This window comes from Kryptolebias marmoratus, linkage group LG13 (assembly GCF_001649575.2).
Source record: "Kryptolebias marmoratus isolate JLee-2015 linkage group LG13, ASM164957v2, whole genome shotgun sequence".
Classification (NCBI taxonomy): Eukaryota; Metazoa; Chordata; class Actinopteri; order Cyprinodontiformes; family Rivulidae; genus Kryptolebias; species Kryptolebias marmoratus.
Genome location: NC_051442.1, coordinates 13,247,688 through 13,266,287, shown reverse-complemented (window position 1 = coordinate 13,266,287; position 18,600 = coordinate 13,247,688). Strand labels below are relative to the sequence as shown.

Below are 18,600 nucleotides of genomic sequence, written 5' to 3'. Positions count from 1 at the left end.
CAAAGTGCTCGTGCGTGACCGTCAGGAAAAGGAGGCCTAGAAAGCGCACGAGGGAGAGATCACAGCGTCAATGTGTTGCGATACTGATATAATTTAGGGGCTGCGAATTTATTTTCAAGTGTCTGTATTTATTTGTGTATTTATGACACTTTCAAGATGCGTAACAGGAAATTATTTCAAGTTGTTAAACCTGAACATAAATAAGCTGAATACAGTGACTTATGTGTTGATAGTAATAACTCAGTAGCAAACACGTACAGCAGTAAAAGGGGCTTTCTTTTATATGTAACCGGGTGGTTTATTAGTTTTTAAAATAGTGTTTATGTAGGGTTGGTTGTAAATTCCCATGCATGTCGAGTCCATGAACGCACGCATGCCCCACCTCCATTTTTGGTCTGCAGTGTTGGCTGGCTCATTAGTATGTGGGTGCCAGGTGTGCAGGCCGAGGTAATTGATTTTCTGGGGCGTTGTTTGTTTGATCCAGTTGCTGTGTTGCTGCAGGTGTGGGAGTGTGTCTGATGGATGAGCGCTGTCTCCGTGCAACAAGCCCTGGTCCATGAAGGGGACATCTGTAGTGGTGAAGATAAAGAATGCGTGCCAGTGTGTAGCAGATTTCTACAGTCGCCGTTTGGAGTCAACTGTTAGTGGGATTGTGACTGATTATTAAGATTACTGCTGTTGCTATACCATGCTCTCACCTTTTTCTTTTTTGTTGTTGTTACTTGTTTATTTCGGGTCCATATATGCTCTCATGTAGCTGGCTCGTGTCCATCTGCCGCTAGGTGATTTGGAGTGTGTGTCAGGTTGGTTTTAAGCTTTAGCACTAGCACTTCAGAACCAGCACTTTAAATCTGTTGTATTGCTAGCAAATCATAACTACCCCCTTTTCTTTATAGCAACTTCTGGGACAATCCTGGGGTGGAAAACGCTGTCCTGCAGGCTGTACCTGCTTCACATCGGGATTTGGTGTCCAGTATTTCCTCACAAGCAGGCTGATTAGGATTTGAACACTGAGGAGGCAGGTGCTCCTTCTGTTAAATATAACTCTGGCCTGAAAGAACCCCTCTATTTATAGCTGATATCAACTAGTTTTCATGCCGTTCATCAGAGGAGACCCTGCCAGAAGGCTTTAAAAGAGTTTGGTCCAGCTGATCAAATTCTCCAAAACATTAAAGGAAGTAAATTCAGTGCTTCCTTTAATTTTTCCTTTTGTAGACAGCAAAACCATTATGAATGATCTTTGCACAAGGATGAGAACTTTCCCATTCAGTCAGTGTGGGGACCGGTCTTTCCAGTTCAGTTTATGAGTTGTGTGAATATTAAGTTACAGTCACTCTGTGGTTTTCTTGTTTATCGTTATTTTTTTGTTTGTTTGCAGTCAAACTACTTCAAATACTTTGTGCGATTTAAATCATTCAGTAAGCTGAGTTGGGTAGTGTGCTTCGACCTTCAAACCTTTTATGCTTTTTCAAAATATCTACTTTTATTTCAAATAAAATTCACCACAAAAACAAACCGAGATGTCTTATTTTTTATCGTTTTGCCCATGGATTTGTTCATTTTAGCTGTGAGACTGTTTTGTTAACTTTAGATTTCGTTCTGCTTGTTTTAACTAACCATTCACTTTCAGCTTCTCCAACAAAGTTCAGCAAAATTATTCATTTCCATTTTCTTTTTTTCAAATTTTGCTACCATATGTAGATGGCATTTGCTGTGCTGTTTTATTTTTCAAAAGCGTGAGACAGTGTTACACTTCTCTCTATTTCTACTTGACAATTGAAAACAATAAACATGATAAGTGTTGAATGTAATTACTGCAGTACACATGCAATCAATTTTAAGTTTATATGGTATTATAGCTAAACATCTCATGAACCACTGGACAGGTTTTATTTAAACCTGCAGGAAGTAATCACTAAACGTACAACTGATTCACTGACTTCACTGTATGCTGCAGAGTGAGAACAAACTGAAACACGTTTCCACACATCAGCTTTATTTATACGACTGAAATAACTGAAATAAATATCTCAATAAGCTTGTTTTGAAGTATAACATTAAATTCATGGGATGATAACAACATGTTGACCGACAGGGACAAATTCCATGCACAGAGGCAAAAGCTTTTAAAATGAGCTCTGTGGTTTGTCTCTAAATACAAAATCTACTGCAGATCCATTTTAATCCAGTTAGAATTATACAATACATAAGATAATCCGGAAACATTATGCAACAGGCGCCATCCTATCCTGCACCTGTATGTAGGATACCATGTGTGTTTGCATTAATGGGAGGGCTTAATGTTTATTCCGTGCAAATGGTCTGAATGTGACGTGACATCAGCTAAAAATCCACAATAACTCTGCAATAAACGAAAGAGATTGTATGAAAACCAAATACCTCCAATATTAACACAACATTAAATCAAAGACAAATAAAATATACACATAATACAACATTTTGCAGTATTACTCCTCACCAAGTGTATCTCAAAAGGTGCCACAAATGGCATTTATTTTTTACAATGAGATAAAGACATACAGAAAAGAAAGTGTCAATAACTGATGATTTCTATCTCCTCACTTCCATGTTCGGTTATTACTGTCTTCACTGCGCGTCAAGCAGGGCTGTCGACCTGTTTTTCAGAAGAGAGAGAAAGAAAGAACTGAACCACAAAGCTGGCTCTGCCAAAATCTGACAAACTCCCGGGGAAAATCGTCAGTGCGTCTGTAACTGCTGTTAGAAAGTAAACCCGCCACAGTCGAAAGCATCGAAATCAGAGTCTGCCACTTCAAAGTCGAAGCTGTTGTAGTGAGGCGAGTCGAGCGCCGAGCTCCTGATGTCGCACACTCCCGCGGGGCCGGCGCCGGAGAAGTCCGCGTTGAGTGGGAGGTCGGCTTTGACTTCCAGACTGGAGGACGAGCACGTGCCGAGGTACCCCACGGCGGAGGAGGCAGCAGCCCCGCCCATCAGCAGGTAAACCCCCTTCATTGCCTGAGCGTTGCTGATGGTGCCGTGGCGCAGGCATCCCACCGTCTGCGCACACCGTCTGTAGCTCTTTGTACGGGGGGAGTTTCTGCCTGTTGGATTGAGACGTTTTGGAGAAAAAAAAAAAATGAAAACAACTCCTCTTTCTAGGTTTGTCACGGGCGGGTTTAAAGCAACATGAACTCACCTTTCTCTCTCGGGGAAGCATTGCTTGTAGGCCCAGGAGAGGACGACTCTGTGTCACTGACAGGTGGAGTCGGTGGATCTTTGTCCAGGATTTGCTCGGGCACCAGATCCCGGAGGATGAGGCGCGGCGGCAGCATCTGATGTCGCTTACAAGGACTGAGGGGTGATGAGAGGCTCTGCAGACGGCAGGGGAGCAGATAAAGCAGAGGTCGTGAATGGCAGCTTGTTCCTGATTCACCTTCAAATCAGTTACACATATTTTCACAGGGTCTGAGTAGTGAAAGGTGTGAGAATAATCAGTGAAGATGGAGAGAGTCTCACTTCTTGAGTGAACACCTTCAGAACAAACCTTTGTTAAACTCCACCTTCCCTTTAATCATAAAAGAAAGATAACAACATAAACTTAATTTTGATCAGAGTGAGACACTTTTTGAGCTGGATGAGTAACACTGGTGGTTATGTGGAGCTGGCTGTAAGGCTGCCTGCCTTTTAATGATGTTATTAAACGGATGTGTTGCACTTTGTAAAAGGTCCAGAGTAGCTCATCTTATCATGATGTGTTGATGTCTGTTTCCCCATTCAGATCCGTCCCTGAAGTTCTGCTTCAGCTCAAAACAAGCGCCAGCCGCACAACTATTCAGTGTAGGTTGTTCATCGCAAATACAACTTCAATTGAATTTTTAATTAAAATGATTGTCAACTTTTCAGCGGCTGAACTGTGGGAAGTTTGCAGCTGAGCAGTGCTTTGTTTGGGAGCAACGGATCTCCCTAATACAAAAAATGTCTTTTAGGAAATTTTTTGAACAGTTTACCAACTTTAAGGCACTAACTTTTTTTTATTTCCACACTTGGCACAAGCTGGGCTCCATACATAAAGCCTGGCTCACACTGTGTACATTTCAGCCATTATAAACAAGATATTTCAGTCCAGTAAAAAGAAATTAAGTGCCGGCATTAACACGCTTATTCTTATAGTCACTCTGAAGAGAAATGGAGGAGGACGAGGAAAAAGGGACGACTAAAGGCTGGGAAAAGAGTAAACTTTTCTTGATGATTTCTGACCCTGCTTGATGTTTGTAAAAGGTCGTCTTTGGCGATGAGAGTGCTGAACTGGCTGTCACACTGAACGAGCGCGGCCCGCTGATTCAAGCTCACGACCAAAGATCTCAATGGGATTATTTTATCTTGGCAAAAATTGTACAGGGTGAACCGGCTTAACAACTAGTTCACACACAAGCCACAGTTATCACCTACACAGGTGGGTGGTGCTACACAAGCAGGTGGTGTTACAGTGATAATGTTGAATTAATATAGTGAACATATCACACGTTATACCTGCTTTAAAACATCATGTCAGCGAACTGTCGCTGAAAAAACAACCATATTAACATGCAGCACAAGGAGGCTTTGAGCTTACGGCCTAAATGCAGAGTTTTTATTATCATTATTTAATTTATTATGTATTTTCCCAAAACATTTACTCCAACAATAAACGTGTATTGTGAACTCACCATTTTCACTTTTTTCAGCACATTCAGCCACTGACTGCAATAAGAGAAAAAAAAACCCAAATCTGTTATATTTTCATTTAAATCATGCAAACATTTATGCACATTTATGCTTGTGAATGTTCACAGGAGTGGAATGTGTGGTGGTATTTGGTGCTGAATATATGTTCCCGCTAAACAAAACCGATCGCTCTAAAAGGCTGTGATAACAGGAGAGATATCCTGGTGAGATAAAGGTGGACTGCAAGGTAAAAAAAAGAGAAAATGGCAGTTTGGAAGATCATTAGTGTAGGAAAATTTAATCTGCTTAAACTGAGCAAGACTCTGTAAGTTAAATATGAAGCAGAAAAGCCCCTCACCTGCACTCCGGGGGGGTTTCTGCCAGCAGCAACAGGTACTTATTCTGAGGGAGGATCAGAGCAAAGCAGCAATCCCTGCAGGCACCAGGCGGTAGTCTGGGCAGGTCCAGGATCTCCTTGCCCTCCACGATGGCCTCACAGCTGCTCTGCAACGGCACGATCTGGTCGGGGGGAGACAGTGCATCGTGGCACACCAGGAGACTGCCCTCGGCGGTCAGACGCAGGAACCTTTTCTTCCACTGCTTGAAGAGGAACCCACCTGGAAAGAGAGGGCAGGAGAGGGCAGTGATCATGGCAGCAGCGTGAGAAGTGGACATGTGGATTAAAGAGCGAACACTGTGTCGCTCCATCATCCCGCCAGATTAGATTAGGGGCAGTCAGATGGTGGGAGGATCAGGAGGCTGTGGATGTTGGGTGCGATCGGGACAAACCGACCCGCAGCCTCAGGACCCATCGTCCAACGAACACACACACTCACATCCACACATGGGGGAAAAATACGCAACCTGTAAACAAATCCTTTTTTATAGTGCATTTGTTGAAGTTAAATTGCTAAAATTGAAATGTTAGTCAAGTTTAAGTGCCTTTTTTGAGCTGGTTGATGAGGTTGGAATCAGAAGTATTGATGAATCTACAGTCTTAATAAGCAAAACCACAACTTTATGGTATTTAATCTCTTTAAAATCCCTATAAAAAGTAAACAAATCAGCATTTATTAAAGTTCTGCGTCATATTTGTGCAATACCACAAAATGCAGTAAAAACTAGTTTCCCATAGCCACATGTAGAGTATATAATTTAAAAAATGTCTTTTTTTCAGTTCAAATGCTGACATTGATTGAATTGATCGGACTCACCATACATCCTGAGCACCCCGTGGTGAATCCCGGAGGCGTTCATGCTCACAGACTACACGACCAGTCCAGCCGGCTCAGAGGAAAAATGTTTGAGGATGTTCGCAGAGCACATGAGGTTCAATGTGAGTTTTAATGCTCAGCCCTAATCCCCGGTCAGCTGGGATGCTCCGGAGCTTGGCATAAAAATAAAAAAAAAAATAGGTTGAGATGTCACACGCAAACTGACGGATAATGCGCAGAGATGCTGAATAAAAATGGCTTTGCAGAATCCTTTTTCCTGTTTGTTTTTAATATCACTTTAATCGTACATCCACGGTGCACAAATACACATCAGTGACTAATATTTGTGCAAAAACATTAATACCTCGCTGTTTTTCCCATGTTTGTTTACATGTTGAGCTTTGTCCTGAACTGTGACCATTAATTTAGCTGTTCATGTGCTGATTATTACTGATGACATATGAACGTTCTTTTTTTTTTATAAATTAAAGACAGGCAAAACTGCAAATATACTGAATTAATTTTATTAATTCAAATGCAGCTTGAATTAAAAAACAAAGACTTTTAATGATGCCAAGTTGACAGCCTGAATTTATATTTTTTGATTACCTAATCTTTTTAAAAGTGAAAAGATGACCTCTCCAAACTGTAAAGGTTGCACATTTAAACACGTTTATGGTCTTGAGTTTTGGTTTAAATAGCAACACAGCTAAGCATCTCATAAATACAAAAAATATTCACTTGTAAAAAAACATCCAACCTTAAAAACCTAAATATGTGATAAAGCTATCACACTTAATTTTGTTTTCTTACTCAAAGTTTTATTGCAACCTTTCTTGTGTTTTGTGTCAAATTAACAAAAAAAAAAGGTTTTGATGCCACATTCATGCTGATGCGTAAATGACACAAATTATGATGCCAACAAGATAAAACCATTGTAACATTTATTATTAAAACATTTTATTCACTATTCCAGACATTCATTTTCTCTGATAAATAAATAAAATAAAAAAAATCAAACCAAACATGGAGTATCTGAACAAAGCTAAACTGCTAAAGAAAAAAAAAAAAATCACAATTTAAGAAGTTGCTAAAGAAAAATGCAATAAATTTGAACAAACCCTTTAAAGACAAAGAGTAAAGTTAAACTCCAGGTAAAACAATCCTATTACAGAAATATGCACCAAGTGTGTGTGTGTGTGTGTGTGTGTGTTCAGATGCCACCTGTGTAACTGATTAGGCACTTCACCTTATAAAATATTTCCACTTAGCGTTTGTTTATGACAAAAATCAGTGCGTTGGAAATTTTTGCCAACAATGATGCCCACAAGCTGCAGCTCAATAGTTGTCTTTTGTCTTGTGATTAAAACATTCATATATTTGTAGGCTAAGAAAGCTGATCTTCATATTGCTTTCTGAAACAATCTCCAGCAGGAAAAAAGTCCCAGCAGCGCTCCTGGTACATTTTCCACACATACGACTCCTAAAAACAGAAAGTAAGAGCAATAATTTAAGTTTACTCTGAAAATGCGAGTTCAGAAACAATAATATTAGAAGATCTTAGACTGACCTGCCCAGTGTGCTCCGTCTCGTCTTTGTTGATAAGGTACATTAAGAAGAACCTGGAAAAACACTCAGATATTAGTCTTTTCTTATTCATACAAGCAGATGAAAACTGTAAGACGGAGGAGGTACACCTACATGTAGTTGGCCAAGTTGTGCTCATCAAACGTGTGGGTCTCAAAGCCGTGTGGTGTCGTATCAAAGTAGTCACTCCCAATGCCACATATGAAGCACTTTGTCTAGAAAAAAAAAAAAAAAAATCAGTGATGAGGATTACAACCTTTTATTCATACAAAGTTGAAAATGTCCGTTTAAAGCAGGGGTGGGCAATCCTGGTCCTCAAGGGCCACCATCCTGCATGTTTTCCTTGTTTCCCTGCTCCAACACACCTGATTCAGTGGTTAAATTATCTCTTCATCTTCTGCAGAAGCCTGTTAATCACCCATTGATTCAAATCAGGTGTGTTGGAGCAGAGAAACAAGTAAAACATGCAGGATAGTGGCCCTCGAGGACCAGGGTTGGAGACCACTGGTTTAAAGTAAAAGCATCAAACTGTACCTCCATGTCTTCTTTAACCTGCTCTTGTTGATCTCTGAGCTCTCCAAAGGCGTCAATGATCAGACCTGCAGTGTTTTGGTACAAGAGGACATTAATTAGAAGTTTTTGTGAAAATCGCTCACATGCCAAATGTATTTTCAGTACATCTGGCTTTCTTTTAGTGTATAAAAAAACATGTTTAAGAAGTGTCTTTCGGGAACAGCCTTGTCTTTACCCTGAATAATGGCCAGTAGAATGACAATAACAAAGAAGAAGAAAGTAATATCAAAGACAACTCGATAGAGCTCGTATTCGTCTCCTGCGGGATCCTCGATCTCATCTCCGATGCCTCCACCTGCCCGCACGCCCACGTACATGTGGAAGAGGTAACACTGCGAAGGACGAAATGCAACTAAAGTTAAACTAGGGAGGCGACGCAAAGTCAAAAGTCCTATAATTGATCGCCAGCAGGGACCCACGGTCATCATGTCATCGCATTTCATATCCGGTTCGTCTTCGTCCTCGCTCTTGTTGTAAAACTTGCGGAAGAAATTGAACGCGACCACAGTGTAAAGGTACACCACCACGGCCAGCAGGCCCACCGTCATCATGAGCTGGCAGAGGCGGGAAGGAAAAAGAAAAATTAATATTAGCGCAGGCAGATTAAAGCAAAATAAACCAGAGTATTTTTGTGCTCCTGCCTGTTTGCCGTTGTGTGTGACCGAGGACAGGATGGTGCGCAGCGTCTTGACGCCCATCGCGATATCCAGCAGGTGGCAGGCGAAGAAGAAGTTGTTGTAATGCCCAAGCAAAGACATCACCAGGTACCAACAGAGATAAAGGAAGGTCTACGGAAACATATACATGATATTATACATATGAACAGAAAAAGAATGAAGTCATATAAGTCCACCTTTTCTTACTCCGTCTGTGAACACAACTCCAAATTTCCAGATCTGGTACTTGATGTCGATGGAGGTCATCCTGAAAGACAGAACGGGCCCTTTCAACACATCATTTCAGGTTAAAGGAGCAAGGTCGCGTGTCGATTGGTTGAGCTGTGCTCTACCATGCAAACACAGAGTTGTCTGGCTCCTCCTGTTTCTTCTCATGTTGCTGACTCACATCCAGGGAGGCTAAATCAACACCGAGCAGCTCGGCGATTCTTTCCCTTCCATAAATGTCTCCGTACTTATCCAGGACCTGGACACAGACGTTTGCGTTATATCGCGCACCGCCACGTGCAATTTTGACACCGCAACAAACAAAAACTCACTTTTCGTTTGACAAATTTGTCCCAGTAGTTGTTTGGGAAAGAGCTGCAATGACAGACAAGATCATTAACCATGTTAACAAGAAAAAAAGAGTTGTTTTTTTTCTGTAAGGAGACAGTTTTTTTTTATCTTCCTACGGTGTATTCAGGACTAATCGGTCCCATTGTCCCTTGATGTCATCGTCCTCCGGCTGCTCGGTGATGTAGAGGCCATCAAACTCCAGCTTTCTTGCAAGTTCCTTCTCCCTTTTAAAGATCACCAGTGGAATCTGACAAAAACAAACACTGTTCAGATTCAAATGTCTAAAATAAAATACAAAAAAATACATCATCCGGCGTGTTTTTTACTGGGGCACGTATACCTTCAGACAGTTGTACCCAATGATACAGATGAACGAGATGACCGTGTGCAGGATGGCGAGGAAGGCCAGTGTTGGCTGCATGTATCCAGTGCTCTCCTCTAAATAATAATACAGCAGCACTTCTTCGTCGTCGTCATCTCCGCCTCCATTCAGTCCAGATCCCTCGACCTCTTCCCCTGAGCCCTCGAACAGGCCGGAGCCCTCGAACAGCCCGCTTCCCTCCGAAAGTCCAGATCCCTCCAGCTCCTCACCCTCGGGCGGCGTATCGGACACCTTCACGCGACAGAAAACCAGTAAAACAGAAGAACCTTTTCGACTCGAGCTCAGACAACACCGTTACAAAGCAATCATGGAAATACAAATATACAATTGTGTTGTTTTACCTTGTAGAACAGCAGAATGAAGTTCAGGGCAAACGCCAGGAAGAGAGCCAGAAAACGCAGGTTGTAGAAGTTTCTCGAGAGGTAGTTCTAGCAAAGAGGGACGGACGTTTCTTCAGCAAAATAACTCTAATAGACTTCCACGAATATGCCAGCAAATCACACTTCAATCGAAGAGGAGAAAGTGTGTCACCATGAATTTATTCCTTTGGGTTTCCAGCTCCGACCAGATTTGGAAACCTCCTTCCCTTTTCTGCTTCTTCTCTTTTTTGGCAGCACATTTCCTCGGTGGTTCTGGCGGCTGTTCTTCTTTGCCTTTGGGTTCTTTTTCGGATTTCTCGCCAGTTTCAACGCTGAAAAACAACAACAAAAAAAACAACAAAACAAACAAACACTTACTGGATGATTTCTGTAATCCCTAAACATCAGATTAGTACTGCTGCACATGCCTGGGTTTAGGTGTCTAGTTTCTGGATGGACTTTGTCCTTTAGTTTTATTTTAATTTTGATTTATTTTACAGCTACACTTTCTTATGCATGTATTTTAGTTCTGCTTCATGTGAAGGAGAGTTTATGACTTGTATAAGAAGAATTCAAGTCAGAAAGTAGTGACTGAAGGTCTGCTTAGCTTTAGGACAAAAAATGAATGGAATGAGTGGCTGAGGAAGGTCAGTTTGCTCAAAACAATTCAGAAAAGCGTTCAGCCTTAATTACTGTGTGTGGTAAGAATGTCTTGATAATTAAAGTTCTTTGATGCATTATAAAGGTATAAAAATGGCTTGAATGAGCCGAGCAAGTTGGACTTATTGAAAGTGCTCTCTAAGGTGTGTTTGTAGCCATAAAATCCTGAATATTGCTGCAACTTAAGAGTCTCTGCTTGTTAATTCTGATGAAGGAACACCACATGTGCTCTGTTTTAATGTGTGCTGTGGATTACTTTTATTTTGTCAAAGCTTTATTTATTGTGTTTTCCGTTGAGGCTTTAGATGTCCTTGGTGATGCTAGTTGTGTTGTATTTTAGATTACAAAAATATGCAAGACAACTAGGAAAACACACAGTAGTGATGCTGTTGTGTGTTGCAATGACATCATCTTTTGTGATAAACTCAAGTTTTCCTCGCTCCTTTTGTAGCTCTCTATGTTTTAGCATTTCGGCCAATATGATGTAAATCAGGTGTGGGCATCGTGGGCAGGGAGAGTCCATCTAACTCAAATATTGACACGCGGAGCGTGAATGCATGGCACTTAAATAAATTTGTGTGTGTGTGTGTGCTCAAGTCCAAGAAGTTCTTTGTGATGTTAATAATGCAATAACAATATATTTTTTTGATTGTGCAGCCTTACTGACGACAAATGGAATTAAACCAAAACAATATCAACCAAAAAAGAAAAATTATTAAGACTTACTCAGACTTTTCAGGTTGTGGAGGAGGTTCCTCTACAGGAGCAGGCTCGGGCGGTTTTTGGCTTGCGTCAGACTCTTCTGGTCCCTGTGACAAGATGAAACAAGACCCCAGAACTTGAAGATTTTAACTTTTTTTCTTTCTTTTGGGAGATGTTTTTTTAATTATATTAAAAAACAGCAGACAGCAAACTTGTTTAAATCCTGTGACAAAATAAAAATGTACATTTTATTTGCACAAAATGTAAAAAAACAAACCATTTTTCTCTTTATTATGGGAGTTCCTTCAGGAGTTGGAGGCTCGACAGGTTCCTCGACACCCATATCTCCAAGCCCAACTGGAGCATCCATCCCTGGGATCCTTCCTCCCTCGTTTTCCTGGGTATCCTCTTCTTCTTCCTCACCGCTCCCAGTCTCACCAGTGTCTGTTACCCCTCCAGTGTCCTGTTCTTCGCCCGCCCCCGTCTCCCCTGGTCCATCTCCGTGCACATCATCCTGCGTGGGGTCTGGCATGCTTGCCAGAATCTCTGTCACGGTGATGTTCTTGGCTCCCTCCACCAAGCCACCTCCAAACAGTGCTTGCCAGATGATCACGAAGAAGCCTTTGCACACGTTGTAGATGAAGTGTAGGATGCTCATCAGGATGGTCCAGAAAAAAGTGGACAAAGCCACAATGATCTCCTTAAAGGTCATCCTTCTCACTCTGCGATACTGCCGGCGAAGGTTGCGGAAAGTGAAAATGCTCAGGAAGCTCGACATGCTGTGCAGGAAGTCCGCAAAGGCCGAGGTCGATTCGGGCTGTCCTTCCTCACCGTTAGTCTCCTCGTCCCCTGCTCCCCCTGCGCCCCCACCCTGTCCACCTTCCCCTCCGCCCTCGTCTCCCTCGTCATCCTCTTCCCCCTTCTCCTCTTCCTCCTGCTCTGAAATTTGGGAGGCAATGTTCATCTCGAATATGGTGTCCTCGCAGAAGTTGACGAACATCTCCATCTTCTCCGATTCCCCGCCTTCGTTGACCACGTCGAATATAAACTGCCGTTTGGACTCTCGCACCTGCGGCATCTCCCACTGCCTGCGGTTCACCTCGCTGATTTCAAAGTAGATGCGCTCGATCCTTCTGCTGGCGCCCATTATCTCAATACGGCCCAGGAAGGGGCGGAAGTAGTTCAGCACGCTCTCCGCTTGTTCCAGGAAGTTTTGGAGCCTGGTGTCGTGGGGCACGTGCTCGGACAGGTTGGTGAGCAGCACTGCGATGTTGAAACCGATGTCCTTGGCGGGTTCTTGGAAGCGACCGGCAAACTCCTCATAATGGATCATGTCATTCTCGTCGGCCTCCGAGCAGGACAAAAGGAACTGGATCTCGGAAGGGGAGTACTGTTTCTGACTGTCCATGGCTTTCTGGAAGTCCTTCTTGGAGATCAGCCCTCGAGGGTCTGTGACGTAGTCACGGAAAGCGTCTGAAGCTACAATGTCTTTCAGTTTGAGGAACATGTCAAAGAACTTGAGTATCATCTCCACGTTGCTGGAGGACTCAACCAACATGTCCACCATCTGGCGTGCAATGGTGCCATTTACTATGTTCCCTAAATAAAAAATAAAAATTACACTTTAGAAAAGTTTAAAAAGAGAGAAAAGGTTAAATCATTAAAATTAAAAGAAAAAAAAAATCAATTAAGCAATAATTAAAAGCTTATTTACCCTCTAATAGTGAGAGCAACATAACAACCATGTCTTTCTGCAGGTCAAGAAGCTCCTTCAACAAACCAATCTGACTGGAGTCCTGCGGTCGTAAAAAATACACACGATCTTAAAGTGAAGCCATGATGGGTCAACAAAGAGAAGCAATAATCAATGCAGCGGTCTTTGGGAAAACTGACAATGCAAACACAACAGCAATCACACAGAACTGTTCAAACAAATATTGACTCAAATCTCAATCATCATTTGAGGTCTAAAATATAAATATGGTGTCGAATTATTCAGTTCCACATAAATCAGACAATTTTTTACTGTGATTATTCACCACTTTAAGCAGTTAACCACAAATACTCACAATTTAATTGTAAATGTCCTTTAAAAAGTTTTTGTTTCGGGAAGATTATACTCTGTATAAATGAATAATTACTCCACCAGGTTAGCATTACTGTTTAAGAAGGTGGAATTGTGGGTAATGTGGTTGTGACCCGTTTCAGGGAGTTAAGTGCAGCTGAGCAAAGTCAACAGAAAGAGAGGATTAAATTATTCCTAAGCAGCCATTAAATGTCCAGAGATGACCTGGATTCAGAGTAACTGTGGTTCACTTTATTCAAGAAAAAAGCACACTGAAGTTAGAAGGTAATGTTTCTGGAAATTTTACCAAACACAACATTTATTTTTTAACTGACGCACTACAACTGATTTACTGGATACTTGTAGACTTATTCATAATTTGTAACAGAAAAATGAAGAACAACTCTGAACTCTGATAATATTGAACTGCAAATAAATTGTGCATTGAAAGAAATCAAAGAGGTTTGAGACCCTAAATGTAATTTATAATCATAAGCACAGTTGCTTATGCTTGATTTTCCAAAGTTGGGCAGTGTGTCACCACAAAGATCTTAGGAAAACGCCCGGCAGACGTAAGCTCTAATAAATGCCTTAAATAAGACAATCTTAAAGGCTTGTTAATTTAAAGAAAAGCTGACATAATGTACAATCTGTCACATTCGCTCTTATTCCTGAGCCTGAATAAATACAAGAGCGAAAAACGAATGTTAAAAGCATTTGACTTTAAAAACATCCGCCTTCAAAGCTGAAAATCTTTACATTATATGAGATATATGCCAAGTTTAAAAACTGAGGCAACACAAACACAGTGTTTATGTATTCAAATCATTTCTATTTGACTTTGATTATTCCTATAAATGATGTGAGTACCTGTGCCAGCTTCATCATCATGTGGGCGAAGACGTGAAGGAATCCCACGATGGCGTCCCACAGTCTGCTGTGGGCCAGGGACTGCTGGTTGCCGGTGCACGGACCCTGACGACAACAGCTGTTCGTTACACACCACATCACAACCGACCGGCACACGTGCCTCATTTGTGGTGAAAATACCTGAATATATTCGGTCAGACTGTTAAAAATCTGCTTCGCTACTGTCATGGCCTTGGAGAAATTCTTTTTGCCTGGATCATCAATGATGTCCTTGCCAGAGTAGTACCAGTAGAAATCACTGATAGATTCCTAGATTGAAAAAAAACAAACAAAAAATGAAACAGGACAGCAAAAATAACATATTAAAAACCTCTGAGGAAAAAAAAATTATCTAATGATATCAAAGAACTACAAGTGTCTGAATGATCTGATTTGATCCACCATTGGGAAAATTCCCCTGGATATTTATGGCATGTTCTGTGTCAGCATAATCCCCAGCTTTGGCTTCGAAATCATTATTTTAAGTTTTTATTAAGTGCACCATCTGCAGGGTAGATTACTGTCGAAGTGCACCTGGAGTCGAAGGAGGTAATCCACGGTGCAGATGATGACGTTGATGCTTGTTGTGCTGCCCGTCTGAGTCCGCAAGTAGTTTTGGAAATCTGCAGCGAAACAGAGATAATCAGCTAGAAATGTTCGCTTTCGACAAAACGTACTGCTGATTTGATTTTAGCTGCTTCCCACCATTATTGTGGCCTTCACAGAGCAGCTGCAAGAATCTGAAGAGGTCACAGGTGAACTCGTCATCTGCCATCACTTTCTCATCTAAAAGAGAAAAATCGGGACATTTGATGGATTATAAAACATAAATGGCAAATAATATATATTTTTTTTAATTACTGAATCAGTTTCTCTGAGTGTAAACGACATAAAGATTAGAAAAAAAATTATTACTCAGCTTACCCCCATCTCTAAATGGGTTTAATTCTCACACACTGCCATACCTACCGTTGACGGAGCATCAGTCATTCTGATAAGTCAAAAACTGAATAACACTAAACTGTGGAAATTATAACGAATAAAGAATGCAAACTACAATGGTCAGACAATTTACTGATATACAGACACATGTCAGTCAACAAAGAAGATGTGCCAACACCACATGCAAAAAAAAAAAAGTGTAGAAACAAGTTGCGGATAAACACTGACAACAGCAAACATACAGCCACGAAAACAAAACGCATTAACTTTAGGGACAAAATGAGCGCTCTGCAGCACAAAGAAGTCAAAACTTTGCAATATTTAGGGGTGAACTGGAATTTATAGTCTTTAAAATAACAGAAAAATATAAATGTGATAAAAATTGTAAAAGAAAAAGAAAGAAGAAATTGAATTTGTAAAAGATATATTTCCCAATGGTTGTTCATGACAAGACGGATAAATCTCGTTCTGAAAAGTGAAGCCAATTTCCAAGTACCATAAGGCGTAATGCCACTTCTCGCCACCGGGTGCTGGATTTCAAAACTGTGCCACCGACAGGTTTTGATTTAACATTAAATTATTTCTGCTGTTGTCAAACAGTAAGAATTACTTATGAACTAATATGATGCCCTTAGTGCACAGATACACCAAAAACTGGGGTTTTAAACAACTCCACTTTAAAGTGTTTATAAAAATCTAATTTCTTTTGCAGTTTGGTTAAGTTTTATTTATTTATTCTGTCTCTTTTGGTTTATTTCAGACACTAAGATAATCCTTTATAAGTCGTCTGGTCCTCCCTCCAGGTTGGATGCGTAACGCTGATGTGGTGCACTGAAGTTTGAGGCCAGTGAGTCGTGACGCAGCACCTGTGTGTGTCAAAATGGGCTCGCTTGTTTCGTGCAGTGAAACAACGGCCTCTAAACGAATTCGCAGCGTCGTTCTCCTTTTCCAAAATCCCAGCCCACCACTGCCTGCGACCAACACACACACACACACACAAACAGAGAAATGCAGGACATACCAGGTTACATGTCAAAGAGGTTGGGACATTGTCCATCAAAATGCTGAAGGGAATCCAGTGACACCGTTCTTTAGTCATTTGAATGATCTGATTTGATCCAATTAGACAACTGTGAGGAGAGTTGGGTTAATGATTTCTATTTAAATGTATATTAACGTTCTTCTCTTGCATTTTAGAGGCATGGTTCAAGAGGTGGTTTAGATAAAACTGAATGAAGGTTCTTTTTAATGTGTATCCTAAAAAGCTAATGCTCATTTGCAAACAGGTTTAAGGTACAAAAGTGTTTGTGGCCACATGTTAGGACAGCCAGTCCAGTTTCTCACGAGTACTGGATTCCATTCAGTCCATTTTAAAATGAAAGCACGGGGAGAGGGGCACACAAGCTGTGAGCGGGAAAGATGGACAATCCTCTCGATAAAAAAAAATCACATTGTTAGAGAAAAAAAAAAAAAACAGGAAGTGATGGAGCAAGAGGAACAGGAGAGAGAGAGAGAGAGGCGTGAGAGAGCAGAGAGGCCGATGGAGAGAAGGATGATTTACCCCGGTCTAGGTTCATGTCTGAGGACCATGAAAGGAGGGAGGATGGGAGAAGTGGCAGTGATCGTGGGGAAGGGAGAGAGGATCAGTGTGTTGACAACAGTAGAGGACTAAGAGATGAGGAGGGGGATATTAACAACATTCCATGGCAAAATTCATCCAGGTAGATTGTTCTAAATCAGTGGTCTCCAATCCTGGTCCTCGAGGGCCACCATCCTGCATGTTTTACTTGTTCCTCTGCTCCACCTGATCTGAATCAATGGGTGATTAACAGGCTTCTGCAGAACACGAAGAGGTGATTTAACCACTGAATCAGGTGTGTTGGAGCAGAGAAACAAGGACATCATGCAGGATAGTGGCCCTTGAGGACCAGGATTGGAGACCCCTGTTCTAAATTAACCATCAGAATTAGACGACCACAGCACGGTGGAGTCCAAACGGCATGTCAAACTACTAGACGTACAAATGGAATGACTTACACTAAACTAAGTTAAACTTAAAGTACATGAGTGTAACTCTTTCACTGTGTTAATAATACTTAATGTTAGGAAACTGATCAATCTATCTTCAGATAAAATAAATCTAAAATGCTCAAAACGTCTTGTATTTACAGGATTTAAGTTAACATTTTAAGATACTCACTTATTGATGACAAAAAACAGCACAGTAGCCCAAGGTATGCACATTTAATTTGTTACCCAGACAAAATGTCAACTCTTTAAACAGTAACGTTTACGTACATTATTGCGTTTTCAACATTATAATCAGTTTCTTCAATAATTACATCAAACAAAAGTGTGATTTTTGCTGCAGTATGTTAAATATGAAAGGATGCCGACTTACTCGTTCCTTCCTCTGACACCATGCCAAGCCCTTCGGCCTTGTTCTGCCTCTCGAAGGCGTTCAGATCCAGAACGCTGCAACGTTAAAGGATATTTACTTGACCAGTCCCAACGTCGTCACGGACATACATATAATAACTCTGTTACGAAGAATGACGCGTTTGTGGCTTAAAACTGACCAGCACGTCTGCATCAGTGCCTGAACACTCAAAAAGAAGCCCACGTCCTTCTTGTCTTTCAAGTATTCCAGCATTTTCTGACAACCGAGGAAAGTGGACAGTCAAACGAAAAGCGCCTTCGACGACGAACCGCGTCGTAGAGGATTCGCTTTAAAAGAACTTACCCGCTGAACCTCGCTGTTCCCACCATTGAGGATAGAAATGCCCAGTTTGAGGGTCGTAGATACCATCGGGCCTGTTTCGCCTGCAGGAAACGGAAGCATTAAACACAGAACAAAGAAGGGAAAACGGTGGAGGGGAGAAAAGGAGGAGCAGCACCTTTGCAGGCACTGATCATCTGCAGGACCATCTCTGCGGCACCACGGTTATGAAGCCTGGACTGCTGGTACAGGAGCCTTTGCTTCTCCATTTCTTTTTCCTGTCGTGGGAAAACAAACATTTTGAGTAAACGTTGCTGCGTAGCGGCGGATATTCAGAAATATCGGCCTCTATGACGACCTGATCAGTTATTCAGTGACAAATTTATCAGGACAACGTTCGACTGAAGTTCAGGGAAAGGTTCGTTTGGAAGTCGGGTTGTGTGAAGAGCTTGTGAAAAGTCAGAATCACCTGCAGTGTCACAACTAAACCATCATACAGTACATTTAAACCCAATCTTTGTTTTCTTTTTTGTGTGTTTCCTGTGTTATGTTCTGTGTTTTGTCCTTGCA

The 18,600-nt window shown here is 41.4% G+C and overlaps 2 protein-coding genes and 1 long non-coding RNA gene across 10 annotated transcripts in view; 1 reads left to right on the top strand and 2 right to left on the bottom strand.

Annotated features, from left to right (window-relative positions):
• The first annotated feature begins 166 nt into the window (after positions 1-166).
• LOC112450565 lies at positions 167-1,739 on the top strand. The gene is made up of 3 exons (XR_003039225.2): positions 167-640; positions 758-803; positions 897-1,739. It is a non-coding gene; the product is annotated as an uncharacterized LOC112450565 (long non-coding RNA).
• A 240-nt stretch (positions 1,740-1,979) lies between these two features.
• Positions 1,980-6,682, bottom strand: LOC108236919. Of its 2 annotated transcripts, XM_017417986.2 has the most exons (5): positions 5,898-6,682; positions 5,042-5,300; positions 4,686-4,719; positions 3,176-3,350; positions 1,980-3,080 (listed from the first exon to the last, which is right to left on the bottom strand). In XM_017417986.2, the coding sequence occupies exons 1-5, from the start codon at positions 5,938-5,940 to the stop codon at positions 2,740-2,742; spliced, it is 852 nt and encodes a 283-aa protein (XP_017273475.1). In that variant the 5' UTR covers positions 5,941-6,682; the 3' UTR covers positions 1,980-2,739. The 2 variants fall into 2 exon arrangements, with proteins under 2 accessions (XP_017273475.1, XP_037834900.1); XM_037978972.1 differs by lacking the exon at positions 5,898-6,682 and having other exon boundaries at positions 5,042-5,869.
• A 142-nt stretch (positions 6,683-6,824) lies between these two features.
• LOC108236972 (ryanodine receptor 1) overlaps positions 6,825-18,600 on the bottom strand; it is a 47,144-nt gene continuing 35,368 nt past the window's right edge. For 3 of the 7 annotated variants that reach the window (XM_017418089.3, XM_017418088.3, XM_017418091.3), the window contains 26 exons: positions 18,209-18,308; positions 18,055-18,134; positions 17,891-17,967; positions 17,713-17,786; positions 16,873-16,890; positions 15,075-15,155; positions 14,904-14,992; positions 14,511-14,639; positions 14,331-14,435; positions 13,110-13,191; positions 11,673-12,994; positions 11,420-11,502; positions 10,206-10,365; positions 10,016-10,102; positions 9,633-9,905; positions 9,409-9,539; positions 9,274-9,316; positions 9,067-9,200; positions 8,921-8,981; positions 8,699-8,845; positions 8,477-8,611; positions 8,233-8,389; positions 8,019-8,083; positions 7,599-7,699; positions 7,468-7,519; positions 7,285-7,380 (listed from right to left, as the gene is read on the bottom strand). In XM_017418089.3, coding sequence (XP_017273578.1) covers positions 7,285-7,380; positions 7,468-7,519; positions 7,599-7,699; positions 8,019-8,083; positions 8,233-8,389; positions 8,477-8,611; positions 8,699-8,845; positions 8,921-8,981; positions 9,067-9,200; positions 9,274-9,316; positions 9,409-9,539; positions 9,633-9,905; positions 10,016-10,102; positions 10,206-10,365; positions 11,420-11,502; positions 11,673-12,994; positions 13,110-13,191; positions 14,331-14,435; positions 14,511-14,639; positions 14,904-14,992; positions 15,075-15,155; positions 16,873-16,890; positions 17,713-17,786; positions 17,891-17,967; positions 18,055-18,134; positions 18,209-18,308 — 3,882 coding nt within the window. Of the gene's footprint in view, positions 7,381-7,467; positions 7,520-7,598; positions 7,700-8,018; positions 8,084-8,232; positions 8,390-8,476; positions 8,612-8,698; positions 8,846-8,920; positions 8,982-9,066; positions 9,201-9,273; positions 9,317-9,408; positions 9,540-9,632; positions 9,906-10,015; positions 10,103-10,205; positions 10,366-11,419; positions 11,503-11,672; positions 12,995-13,109; positions 13,192-14,330; positions 14,436-14,510; positions 14,640-14,903; positions 14,993-15,074; positions 15,156-16,872; positions 16,891-17,712; positions 17,787-17,890; positions 17,968-18,054; positions 18,135-18,208; positions 18,309-18,600 lie in introns of all 7 variants that reach the window. The other 4 variants (XM_017418092.3, XM_017418090.3, XM_017418087.3 and 1 more) reach the window with 3 other exon arrangements.